General features: G+C 44.1%; 2 protein-coding genes across 5 annotated transcripts in view; both read right to left on the bottom strand.

Annotated features, from left to right (window-relative positions):
- Window positions 1–13,891, bottom strand: part of LOC114643553 (protein NLRC5-like) — a 5,922,889-nt gene that overhangs the window by 1,145,955 nt on the left and 4,763,043 nt on the right. The gene's annotated exons all lie outside the window — the stretch shown is intronic.
- The window catches only part of LOC114643557 (NACHT, LRR and PYD domains-containing protein 3-like), a 1,908,976-nt gene that overhangs the window by 1,263,863 nt on the left and 631,222 nt on the right, over window positions 1–13,891 (bottom strand). The window contains exons 2-3 of one of the 4 annotated variants that reach the window (XM_051925779.1): window positions 5,350–5,421; window positions 4,621–4,968 (exon numbers count right to left, since the gene is read on the bottom strand). The exons of the other annotated variants lie outside the window; for them this stretch is intronic. Of the exons in view, the coding sequence (XP_051781739.1) occupies window positions 4,621–4,968; window positions 5,350–5,419 (418 nt within the window). The 5' untranslated portion in view covers window positions 5,420–5,421. The remainder of the gene's footprint in view (window positions 1–4,620; window positions 4,969–5,349; window positions 5,422–13,891) is intronic. 4 annotated transcript variants of the gene reach the window in all.

Below are 13,891 nucleotides of genomic sequence, written 5' to 3'. Positions count from 1 at the left end.
TACTCTCTGGCTTTTAACCCTGTATAATATGTTGGCTATTTGTATACTTTTTATACTTTCTATGAAGAATGTCTTCAGCTCTTATGTGTTTTATGTTATGTTTTTCTTTGTACAGCACTTTGGTCAGCCTTGAGGTTGTTTTTAAAGTGCTTTATAAATAAATAAATAAATAAACAGCATTCATCATCACACCTCCAATCTCCAGCTTCATAATCTTTACTCTGTCTGACACTCTTTTCACCTCCAAACACTCTTGACATACTGTTCCTTCAGAATAACTCCTACCCCATTTCTCCTCCTATCCCCACCATGATAGATCAATTTGAATCCACCTCCGATCCACCTGGCCTTACTCCCCTTCCATGTAGTCTCACAATATATCAACCTTCCTTCTCTCCATCATATCTACTAACTCTCTCCCCTTACCAGTCATACCGCCGACATTCAAAGTTCCTACCCTCAGCTCCACTCTCTTTACCTTCCTCCTGTCCTTCTGCCTCTGGACACGTCTCCCCCCTCTTCTCCTTCTTCTTCTTTGGCCAACAGTAGCCCAATTTCCATCAGCACCCTGTTGGTTAACAGTACTGGAGGCAGTTGTTGTTAACCCGGGGCTCAATCAATCCGGTATGGAAATTTGTATTGTTGTCCGCATATTGATTTGGCAAAATTTTACACCGGATGCCCTTGCTGACATAACCCTCCCCATTTATCCGGGCTTGGGACCGGCACAGAGAAACACACTGGTTTGTGCATCCCCTGTGGCTGGGTTGGCAACAATACTATTGTTTAACCAATGAAAATGTGTTTCCACTATTGTTAAGCAAAGGAAATTAGTATGTACCATTATTTAACCAATCGTCATGTTGATCTAAGCAGAGCCTGAAGCAGTTATACACCTTTGGGCAAATCGGAATAAAGAGAAGTATGGTCAGAGATTTCTGACCACCGCTGGCTTCTTTAATGGTTTTGGCACCATCCTGATGTGGCTACACCCTGTAGGAACAGTGGCTTGTAACTGGCACAGATTCCCTTAGGCCTGAGGCCAGCAACAAGATCACTTTACCAATATGTGTGGCAAAGACAGAAATGTCCGTGATTGGCATCAATATGAGTTCAAAGCCACAATGTTTTTACGCTGAACACACTGCATTTTGCGTAGAAGGTTACTCAGACATAATAAAGCCTCAGATGTACAATGATAATGTTCGTGTAGACACTCCTCTGGGCCTGCCAGAATGTCCAATCGGGTTATCATTATGTTCCACTGAACAGAATTTTGTGAAGGAGTTGTGCTTCTTTATCAATTGCTCATTTAGGAAGTGGTACGACATTTTCATCATTTTGTTGGCTTTTTCTGCTTTTAAATTTATGAACTTTGATCTTATGACTGGATGCTCCGCTGTGGCGTCAAAGCATTGATCCTTCACAGTAAAGCTGCTCTTTTGCAGGTTCATTTCAGCACATTTCTTGCCACTTCTTAATTGTGCTGGATTTCATCAAATCTTTCTTTCTCGAAGAGTCAAATCCTGATCCTGTTCCAAAGAGCAGGATCACCGAGTTATCGCATCTTTGGCATCATGGATCACACAATTCTGGCTTAATCTGTTCCAGAAACAACAGGTTTGGCTAACTCCTGGTTTTATGGAGTGGAATTAACCCCATTTCCATAAATCCTGACTTACTTTAATCAGATTTCAGATTTTAGTGCTAACACCATATTTAAAATGAACCAAATATTTAACAGCAAAAAAGAACAAATTAATTTGGTCTAACACACACACACACACATGCTCTCCTCATCTAGGCATTCATGTATCATAACCAGTTTGTAACTTCTGGAGTAACACAAGAAAACAGAGAAACTGGGAAATGACAGCCAGCTCATGTAATGGAGTAATCCAAAGTAGTATTAAGGCAGGTGTTTCTGTCAAAATGTCAATCAAAGATGATTGATGACTTGGTGGCCTGGCCCCCTTTCTTCTGATTGGTGAATTTAAATGATGCGCCCTGCCACCTTTCCTATGATTGGTGAATCAACCCCACCCAGTTCCCGCCTTAATCTCTCCCCCTCCATCTGATTGGTCAGGGTTTGTGTCAAGAGCAGTTTGGTGGGTGTTGGTCCCACCTAGGCCACGCCTCAATCCCACCCCACCATCCTGATTGGTTCAGGGTTTGTGTCAAGAGCAGTTTGATGGGTGTTGATCCCGCCCACCTTAATCCCATCCCACCTGCCTGATTGGTTCAGGGTTTGTGTCAAGAGCAGTTTGATGGATGCTGCCTCTGCATTGCTCCCCTGTCTGTCAATAGTTGTTGGCTGGCACCCCTCTCCCTGCCCCTTCTTCTGAGGCCCCTTATATCAAAAGAATCATCTTGCCTTGAACCCAAGGCCTGATCGACATGTCCAGACATGTTCCTGCTCATACCCAGCCGACCAGGTCTCCCTCATAGCCGCTCCTACATATCCTCTCAATGGTGCTGGATGGCCCTGCATCTATCTATTATTTTAATATTATCACGAGATTAAAATATCTATCTATCTAACCATTGCTTTATAATTTGTAAAAAAAAGGAAAACCTTTTCAATCAAAACCGTTTTTAATTGCTCCCTGCAAGCCGCAGTTCGATCGAATCAGCCTTCACCATCTCACAGAAAACCATTTCACAAAAGGGCACGCTGACAGGCTCTGCGCTCATAGCTCAGTGTGTAGAGAGAGAGAGCAGGCACGTTCCTGTAGCTTGAATCTGGCAGGCCCTGCGTGTGCCTACCCCCCTGCTGTAGGCTCCTTCTAGTACTACTCCTGATAGTAGTACGCAGACATACATTTACGAGCGGCAAATCCTGCTCAATTTCCAAAGAAACTGCGCTGAAATATCCAGTGAGGTGACAGAGACGCTCCGCAGCCTTTGCTTACTTTGGCAGCCTGAGAAGCTGAGCTGGCAAAAACGCAAGCGCAGCGATCGGAAGCAGAAACGAGGTAAACGCGGCAGTGTTAGCACAAGGCTAAAAACTAACCCAACCAGACCTGCGATACTGGCCATTCTGCTCGTGAACGTCCAATCGCTGGACAACAAGAAGGATTATATGAAGCTGCAGCGGGCCAAGCAGTGGGAAATGAGAGACCGTTGCATTTTTATTTTCACTGAGACATGGCTCCAGGGAAACTTTGCAGACTTGGCCGTCCAGCTAGATGGACTGATCATCTTCCGAGCGGACAGAGACGCCTCTTTGTCCGGTAAGACCCGTGTGGGCGGACTGTGTGTTTATGTGAACAGAGAGTGGTGTACGAACGCTGCCTCAGTTGCGCGACACTGCTCCCCGCAGTGGTTTTATCGGTAAGGTGTTGGCCTTTCTACCTGCTGAGGGAATACAGCTGTGTGCTGGTGTTTGCTGTCTACCTCCTGCCTAGCGCAAATTCTAACCAGGCGCTAGTGGAACTCTACGAGATCATTAGCAAACTGCAAATGATGCACCCCGAGGCATTTTTCATTATTGCTGGAGACTTCAATCATGCCAGCTTGAAGTCATTTCTCCCAAAATTCTCCCAGAATGTGAACTTTGCTACTAGAAGGGGAAGCTGTCTGGACAATGTTTACCCGAGCGCTCCTGATGCCTACAAGGCCCTACCCCACCCTAACCTCGGCTGTTCAGATCATATCAGCGTTTTTATGGTCCCTGCATACAAGTCCCTGCTGAAGCGCACTAAACCAGCCCACAAGAACATCAGAGTGTGGCAGAATGGTGCGATTTCAGTTCTCCAAGACTGCTTCAAAATGACAGACTGGGACATTTTCAGAGAGGCTGCTATGAATGGTGACTCCATCAATCTGGGGGAGTACACAGACTCTGTGACTGGCTATATCTCCAAATGCATAGAGGATGTTACTGTTACCAAGGATGTTACCACAAGAACCAACCGAAAGACCTGGATGACAAGAGAAGCGTGGCTCGACTCCCACTACAGCAGCACATAGTTACAGGGCAGATGATGTACTGATGTTAGACTGTCCGTGTTAAGGTCTGATGACCAATTCACATTGTCATCACTGTCACTCCATTCAAGCAATGGTTCATTTTCAGTTTGTTCTAAAGCTGTCTTCATGACTTCTCATTTACATGCAATTATGTCTTTGGTTGAAGCCTCCACCCCACCCATGAATATTGATGAGATAACATCGTTATTATAAAGTGGCAAAATGCACAGAAATGTTCTTGATTTTTTTTGCAGGATGATGTTATTTCATCCACTAGATGACAGCAGAACACTGTCCTGAGAGTTATTTAGGATTAACATTGGAAAGCGGATCATTGTACGTCACCCTAAGTCTGACTCTGGTTTAACCATACAGTATTTACATAGAAATAAGACCCCAATCTCGGGGTTAACACCAAGGAATTTATGCCAATGCAACACCAGTGTCTGAAATATTACATGAGGAAATTTGACAAATTTGACAACAGGCTAGAGGGCCATCAGTACAACAGAACAATAATGTGTCTGTAGACTATCAAAGTCTCAAGAATAGCAAAATTAGAAATGCTAAATGGCTTTGGTACATTACTGAGCCATGTCACCACCAATAGAGGGGATATAGAATAACAAGAGAAAAGAAGAAAATCACCTTCAACTTTCAGAGTGATGTGAACTTCTTCATTCCATGGTCCAGAGTCCACAAAACATTTATAGAGGCCACCGTCAGAAACACGGACATCCTGGAGTCTCAGAGACACGTTTCCATTCTGGAGCTCTTCTAGGAACAGTGCTGTTCTTCCCTTATAGGCCTGCATCTGACGCTCAGGTCTGATTCTGAGATTCTGGTACAAAAGTACTGGAGAGGTGAAATCATCTCTAAACCACCTCACTTCAAACCTCTGAGCACTAATAACTGGTGAGAGTGAGGCGGGTAGGGTGACATCTTCACTAACAAAAACAAGAACAGTGGAAGAAGGTGCAACAACTTGAAAGATCTCTGAAAAGAAACCACAAAATGCTGTAGTGAGTGTTAAAATGTTCAGAAAAAGTCTGTCTGAGTCCATAAAGACAAATCCCGTAGTGTGAGAGATGAAGACTCTCATCTGCTTCAGTCCCATACTGATATCAAGATCACTTCTAGTTTTTGATATTCTGCCCAAATGACAGATCTCAACTACACTCTTTCCATTAAGTTGTCTGATGCTCAGATTGAACACAAAACATATCTGTCAGAATTCAACATTAGGGTTAGGATTTGAGGTAAAATACAAAGAACAAATTAGAATTACAAAAAAAACCTACTGGTTAAAATAAAAAAGTTCTATTTAAAGACAACAAGTTGTATAAAATAATAAAAACAAATGATACAAACACATACGTGTCCAGGTGACGTGTGTCATGTGGAGTAGAAAGAACACAAAGCAGCTCCGTCCCTTCTGGACCTTCATGACTGCAAAAGAATCAAAGTTTGGTTTGTCCATACAGTAAGAAATGATTCTGACGTCCTCAGAGATGAGGCAGACACTCTCATGAAGCAGACAAGATGGCACCATCCCCTGGACACACAGTGCTGCCCTTCATGTCCGTTTACTTACTGTATGTCTACAAGTGAAATGCACAGAATTCCTCAGTATATTAGATGAGAGTTTTCTCAAAGTGCACACATCGTGTTAATAACTGACCGTGACTGGCATGAAAATCACCAACATCTGAGACTGGGCACATTGATATTGGCTCATTATCATAAACAACACACTCTGCTGCCCTGCAGGATATTGTCCAGCATTTGCTCACAGGCTTTAAAGAAAGTCAAGCAGACCATTTGGTCAAATCATCAGACTCCATTGAGTTGTCCCTGGTGCTCTGCTGAGATGGACCTCTATATGGGCGCTGGTTTTATTTTTTCACTTACCTAAACATTGCGGACAAACACTGAAATGGAGAATTTCTCTTTAAGTAACATGGTAGGACAACAGCCCTTCACTCCAGACTTGGAGACTCTTCTTATTAGACATGGGCCCGCTCAGATAATTAACAGGTGAAGACCACAGCAATGGCTATGGAGCCAGTAACCCACATCTCACTGAACAGGATGGCACTCATCTTGAATTAAAATCACTGAGTCCCTTTATGTATTTCATTTGGTAAATGTAAGATTGTGTTTATTTGAACTTTATGAATTTGTAAATCATTGCCAATGGGAATAATCCCATTAATCCCACTGCCAGTGGGAATATAAAAATAAAAAAATAATTAATTGAACACGGCCATCTTGTCTGAGCTGCTCCTCCACACTGCTTTTAGTTTTCTTTTTCTGTTTTTGGTTTCTTTCCATTGATATTTTCTTTATTTGTTGATGGTTCTTCTTAATTGTGTCCCCCTCCTCTGGCTGCCAAAATACCACCAGTTACTGAGGTGTCCTGCTGACGATGGCCTTCACTGTCTACACAATAAAAGGCCGAGTCGAGCCTCAGTCTTAGCTGATATTTCTCAGTGTTGCTCCTTGTGGTCTCCTTCTGCTCCTGTGTTGTGTTGTGTGGTTTTGTCTCTGGCTTTAAAACTTTGGCTCAATAGTTGGACCTTCATTAATGGTTTATGCCATTGTTGTGGATTTGTTATTATTTGTTCTTGGATCATATAAAGTAGTCTACAGGAGAGACTCTAAACTGTTCAGGTAAGAGGCCGGTTGCTTCTCGTCTGAAATCTGTGCACTGCATGCTGGACATAATGGTGCACAGAATAGCCAAACTATTTCAACTCCCATGGTTGCTTTAACGTTGTTAAAAGACATCATAAATGAAAGAATTAGAAGAGAGCCATATTTATAGATGATGATGACTGGCTTCTAAGTTGATTTCGATTTCCCAGAGCTCTCCTCTTGGTGCTGTGTGCTGAACTGGCGCCAGCTTTACAAAGGCAGACTTTGAGGAATTGCGCTCTACCTGATCCTTTACAAGTTCTGTCCACTCTTGGGATTTTAGCTACAGGAGCTTTTCAATGTGAACTTTCTGACCAATCGGGTATTTCACAAACATCACTGAGTCGCACCATGCTAGCTGTATAGGATGGTATTATCTGCTTGTCATCCAGATAGATAAGATTTCCCTACACTGTGGTTGAACTGCGAATCAGTTCGCAGCAATGTCAGGTTTTCCAAATGCAATCAGAACAGTCAGCTGCACTCACATTCCTATTGTAACAATTGTGCTTTGGTTCTACATCTGGACCGAAAAAAAAAAAAAAAAGTACTCAAGGTCTAAGCATTCCACACTGAGACTGCCTTATCACGTTTTCCCTTAGTTTACATCTGAATGCCATAACAAAGGGGCCAAGAAAATCAAGTTGCAAAAGGGGCGTTGAAGGGGCTCAAGGATTGTGTAAAATAAAAGTGTCGACTGTTGCATTTCATAATGAATATTAAATCAATCATTCTAGGGGTATAAAAACTTTGCCCCACCCAACAAACAGTTGTTCAGAAGAGCCCTGACACTGTCATGTAATATTGATTGCCTGCTTTTCTGAAACCTGCTCATTGTGACGATGAGAAAATAAAGCTGCTATATGACCACACCTGCTGTCTGGTCTAAGTGATCGTCCACAGTTTTGGCGCCCAAACGTGGGGCAGGAGACGGGCAGACGACTCCTCGAGCAGGATCGTCCAGAGGATGTTCGATTCTGGCCGGATCGAGGACCAGCTCCGGTAAAAGTTAGGACTGGCCTGCCTTGGGCGTTTCCTGCGTTGGGAGTCCCTGACCTCCTCCTAGCCGATACGACGCACGATTTGACGGGAATTTCCAGGCAGGTGGACGGAGTCACAGTGAGTAGATCGGGGGGATTCCCGTTGGTTTGACTGGTGTGCCAGAAGTAATAGAACTATAAAAAGAATAGAAAGCATACTGTATCAGAACAATAGGAGGGTTCTAGGGACTCACGGAAGGTGACGGCACAGTGTGAATGTTAGCAAGTCACCCCTTGTGAGTGGAATAGAAAGGGGCGAGTGGCATGCTCCTAAAATAATAAAGAGGAATGGGGGTGAAAGGGCATAGTTAAAAGTGTGTGTCTAAATAATAATAATAATAATAATAATTCATTACATTTATATAGTAAACGGGAGGTCGAGTTTTCCATCTGCTGTCTAGTCATACTCTTGTCTCAACGGGTTACTCAGGTGACGGAGACTATACCCTGGCAGATTGACGCATACAAGGTGTGTTTAGCGGAAGGACTCGGGGTATAAACCTCCATAGTCCGGATGCCATACTGACTATTGATGTAGGATTCTGGTGACTCGAATAAACAGACACGAAGTCACCTGAAGTTGAAATCTGGGGATAGGAGCAGACAGCGGGTAGAACGGGGAGTAAACGAGGGTTGAGTCATTTTCTGCTGATATCCCACCGCTCACTATGGAAAAAACAAATAGCAAGCCAGTCAAATAGGTCCCCCAGGGTCCTCAAAACCTAATGTTAGAAGGATTATTTTCAGAGAATCACCAGGCTCCTAGTACACCGTCGGGATTGAAAGGCAGGTCCCCTAAAAAGTTAATAGAGAAGCAGACTGGGTTGGATTTTAAAAAGGCAGGTAAGAAGTGGAATAAGCAGAGGTCCGTATCAAATGGACATGTTTGATAGATGGGAATTGGTGATAAAAGATAGGACCTTGCAAGCGGCACAGAGGCATAACGACCTGCTGGCTGCTGAGGTCAAAACACGAAAAGAAAAGGAAGAATTATTGCTAGCGTTGCAGAAAATGAAGGTAGAGACAGCGCCCAAGCCTGAAAGTAAAAGAAAGCAGACCAAAAAGAAAGACCCCCTATACCCCGTAATCTGTCCACCCCCTCCTTACCAAACTTCCCCGCTTCCACCTCCTGCACCCTCTCCTCCAACTGCACCCCTGTTAACAGACGAACCGTATGGAGCAGGTTTTTACGATGAACAATATCATTATGACCCGTCCTCACATATTGACCCTGAGGAAGATAATTCAGATCATTCACAAGGTGCTACTGGGTTGCAATGGCAGAAACCAGAAGAGTCATCTGTCTCCCAGCGCACGAGAAGTCAGACCCTCCACTCTAAACCAAATGAGCGGTTTTACTTCCCCCTTCGGCTCCCCTAAGCCTTCTGGCTCGACATTCTCTTGCCCCTCATTGAAGTCCCCAACCCCCGACATGATCCCGCACAACCTCCAGGCAATCATAATCCCACTACTGTAATGATTCACCGAAATTGGGACATTCAAGAATTAAAAGATGTGGTGTCTGAACTGCCCGACCCCAAAGCGGTCGGTGGACTGAAATTTGTGGAGCAGTTACAGCAGCTGGATGACATGTATAAAACAAATGCTGCAGACTGGACACAGGTGCTCCGCCGACAGCTGGGCACCACATGGGCAACTGTAAATCACGGTGATCATAACGGTGCCCCTTGGCGTTGGAATGAAGCTCTTCCCCGAGGCTCCAGGAATGAAGGTCCTTTCCTCGCCCAGTGAGAGCCTTTGAAAGGAGCCCTGGTAGAAAAATATAAAAAGGGCACAGACTGGTCACTAATTTCAGCCGCTAAGCAGAAAAAAGATGAGACAGTGGATTAATGGGCTCACCGATTGCAAGATCTGATGGCTAATCACTCTGGGCTAGACAATGCAAACGATAGAACTCGTGCTGCAGTGCCTCCTTTCGTCTCGGGACTGAGAAGTGACATTCAAAGCAAAGTCTACACGTCCTGCATAAGGCTGGGAGACCGCAACGTTCAAGGAAGTCAAGCGTCATGCAGAGCATGCTGAGAGACAGACTAAATTAAAAGAGTCAGACACACAGACCAAACTTTTGGCTGCACAAATAAATTACTATACTGGAAGAACTGACCCGGCTAGGGGGAGAGGACGCGGAAAATTCTTTGGAGGTCGAGGGCAAGGGCGCGGAAGAGGATGCGGGTTCCAATTATCAAGCCCTAATAACCCTTTCGCTCAGATGCCTAACCCTTCGGAGCAGACGCCAGCGTCATATGCCTGTTACGGCTGCGGTGAATTTGAACATTTCAGATGCAACTGCCCACACAAGCGCCCTCCGCCACCCCTTCTCCCTGAGCCCAATGACATTCCTTGGTCCTACGAATTCGCAGGGACCCCCAGCCACTCTCTTCAGTTGCCTTTGCTCACTTGCCATGCGGACACAGATCCTTTATTGACTTTGCTGGTGAATGGCACTGAAACTGCTTCCACCCTTTCGCTGAAGGAGTTCCCTGCCTTGACAGATACAGTTACAGTGCTTACTGCCTCGGGACAGCCTCATATTTTGCTGGTCTCAAACCCTCTACAATTACAGCTCAGCACTGACAGTTCATCATTGACTCGTTGCTTTCTGTTAAACCATTTGTGCCCTGTGAAACTGCTGGGATGGGATCTTATGACTAAATTGTCAGCCTCAATTTCTTTAACTGAACAAGGATTTTACTGCTCCATTCCTAAGTTCCTGTGCCAAACTACACACCCCAAGCCCTCTTTTGCAGCCTGGACCCTGAACATCTTCCCGCACACCTTCCTCTTGAAAGCCCTTCATTCTTTCCCCTCATGCTTATTTCCCCACTTACAAGTCCCGGACACCCTGCATTGTACTGCCTAGTATTTCCCTGCTGAAGTGGACACACCTTGGTTAGAATCGTTTCTTTCCTCCAGCACATGCCCTGAAACTTTGCACATTCCATGTATTTTTGTTTCATCTACTAAAGCTGTTGCTTCAGTTCACCTCACATATTCACAAAGCGTTTTCTATTTAGGAGATTTGGTTCCCCATGTTTCCTTAGCACTGTGGTCCCAGGGGAAAAATGATTATGGAAGGATAGCACACTGTGAGCCACTGGTGAGTTTCCCAAAATCTTCTTTCCGCCTGCACCGTGTCCAGTATCCTCTGTCTCCCAAAGCAGAGGCTGGCATCTCCACCGTGCATTCCGATCTCGTGAAACGTGCAGCAATTATTCCAATTAAATACTCTCCAGTCACTCCCCCATTTTACCTGTTAAAAAGGCTGACGGTTCATGGCGATTTGTCCAAGATCTTCGACAAGTTAATTCTGCAATTTTTCCCAGAGCACCTATCGTTCTTAATCCTTCCACTATTCTTTCTACGATACCCCTGCCCGCCCGTTATTTCTCTGTTATTGACCTTGCTAATGTTTTCTTTTCTATTCCTGTGCATCCCGACTCTCAATTCTGGTTTGCTTTTACTTTCCACAACCGCCGCTGGACCTGGACCGTCATGCCTCAGGTATACACTGAAGCCCCTTGTGTGTATGGTTAAGCGCTTGCTCGAAATCTAGAAGGATTCTGGCCAGATAAAGATAGTATATTGATACAGTATGTGGATGATATAATGGTGTGTAGTACTACTGAAAATATTTGTGCACATGACACTCAGAAAATTGCTATTGTTTTTAGCAGAAAATGGCCATAAAAAGTGTCGAAAACAAAACTGCAGTTGTCCAAACTACCGTTAAATTTTTAGGTCATGACATTTCTTGCGATACAAGAGCTCTCTCTAGCGGCCGTATAACCACCATTCAAAACCTTCCAAGACCAGTCATAAAACAAAAGGTTAAGTCAGGATATTCTCTGTGGCCGCATAGCTTTTGATGGGAATGTTTTCTTGTTGTGGAGTTGTGCTGTGTGATTTCCCGAAGTGGATTGTCTTTGATTTGTTGCTGGAACTTGGGTCGCCACGAAAATTACTGTTTCCTTGTTTGTCGCTGACCCGGTTCCGCCACGGACTTTATCATGATCTGGAAACTAGCGCGTATAAAACCACGGTAAGATGAATTCCTAATTTAAAAGTAGTACCAGCTTGCAGCCTGAGAAGTTGTTTGATTGTAAATTTTTCAGGAAGAGCACAGCCTTTACAAAATCTAGCTAACACTGCCATCTGGCCACATGCAGTGGAATAGCAGGCTGAGAAGGCTATGTGATTTAAGAAGTGCACTACTCTCCCTGACTATTTCTCGTCCATTCACTCTGTTCGTGGACAAAAAGGGGGGATATATATGAATGAATGAAGTTCTATGAATGAATGCAGTTCTAACAACTCCATGGAGATAAACAAAGGCCAATACCCTATTTTTCAAAAAAATTGGATGCAGTGGCTGCAGGATTTCCACCTTGTCTCAGAGCTGTAGCAGCCACAACAAAGGCTGTGCTAGCCAGTACAGATATAGTGCTCATGAGCCCCCTAGTGGTAAAAGTGTCTCACACCGTACACTCCATTTTAGTACAGGCTAAAACCTCACATCTCACTACTGCTAGGGCAATACACTATCAAAATGTACTCTGTACGTTGTCAAACGGTACCATAGAAAGGTGCTCCACCTTAAATCCAGCTACTCTTCTTCCAACTGAAGAGGAAGGGGAGCCCCACAACTGTCATAACGAAATAACTAAGGTTATAAAACCTAGACCAGACCTACAGGAAACACCCTTAGGAACAGGGGAGATAATTTTTGTGGATGGATGTTCTTTACGATTGGAAAATGGAACATCTTCAACCAGCTATGCAGTGGTCAAAGGTGACCACCTGCTGGAAGCAAACCGAATTTCTTCAAGTTTAAGCGCGCAGGCAGCTGAATTGATAGCTCTCACCCGAGCTTGTCAGTTGTCAGAGGGAAAATGTGTAACTATCTATACTGATTCTAGATATGCTTTTGGAGTCTGCCATGATCATGGGGCATTATGGAAATTCAGGGGATTCAAGACCAGTAATGGCAAGCCCATTCAGCATCAAAAACTAATAGAATCCCTCTTAGAAGCTATAACCAAGCCATCAAAACTGGCAATAGTTAAATGCCAAGCCCATACTGGGAAACAGGACCCTGTCAGCAAAGGAAACGAATTAGCTGATCACTTTGCTAAACAGGCTGCTTATAATAACACACCAATCTCTTTATTTCAACAGAATGATGACAAAGACCCTGATAATCAAATTATCTCTTTACAGAGTGCAGCCACGGACAGAGAAAAGAGAAAATGGTCCAAAGAAGGATCCCTCTCTGATGGAGTCTGGACCCATAAGGAAAATAACAAACCTTTCCTCCCAAAAGCTTCTTTTCCAGGTATGGCAAAAATTGCACATGGCCTGGATCACGCTGGAAAGGATGCAATGGTTCAAGAGGTTGAGAGACATTGGGAAGCAGTAGGTTTCTCTAGATACGCAGAACAATTCTGCAAACATTGTCCAGTATGTCAGAAATTTAATGTAGGAAAGGGTATTCAGGTAAGTCCCACCGTTACACCTAACCCAATGGGTCCATTAGAACACCTTCAAATGGACTTCATTGAATTAACACCATCAATTAATTGTTGATGTGTTCTCCCGATGGGTGGAAGCTTTCCTTTCCAAACATGCAGATGCCAAAACTGTGGCAAAAGCTTTGATAAAGGAAATCATTCCAAGATGGGGAATACCACAGAAATTGCAGACTGATAATGGTAGTCATTTTGTGAATTCTGTAATTAATGAATTGCCTACTTGGCTCCAAATTAACGTACATCACTATTGCAAGTACCATCCTCAAAGTGTGGATATAGTAGAGAGATGCAATGGTACCTTGAAATCTAAATTGGCTAAAATCTGTGAGCAAACAAATTTAACTTGGCCTGATGCTCTACCCCTGGCTTTAATGGGATTAAGAGGGAGGACACACCGACAATTAGGGCTGTCGCCATTCGAAATTCTGACTGGACGGCCCAGGCCAGTCGGCATGGTCATAGGTAATGTTACACTGCATACTGTGGACAATGATCTTCTTTCCAGTCTTACAGGTCTCCGAGCTTCTCTGAAGGAAGTCCACGAGCAGTTTAATCAGGCCATCCATCCATCCATCCATTTTCCAACCCGTTGAATCCGAACACAGGGTCATGGGGGTCTGCTGGAGCCAATCC

The sequence above is a fragment of the Erpetoichthys calabaricus genome, chromosome 4, assembly GCF_900747795.2.
Source record: "Erpetoichthys calabaricus chromosome 4, fErpCal1.3, whole genome shotgun sequence".
NCBI lineage: Eukaryota > Metazoa > Chordata > Cladistia > Polypteriformes > Polypteridae > Erpetoichthys > Erpetoichthys calabaricus.
The sequence above is the reverse complement of the archived record's forward strand: the minus strand, read 5'-3'. Positions and strand labels throughout refer to the sequence as shown.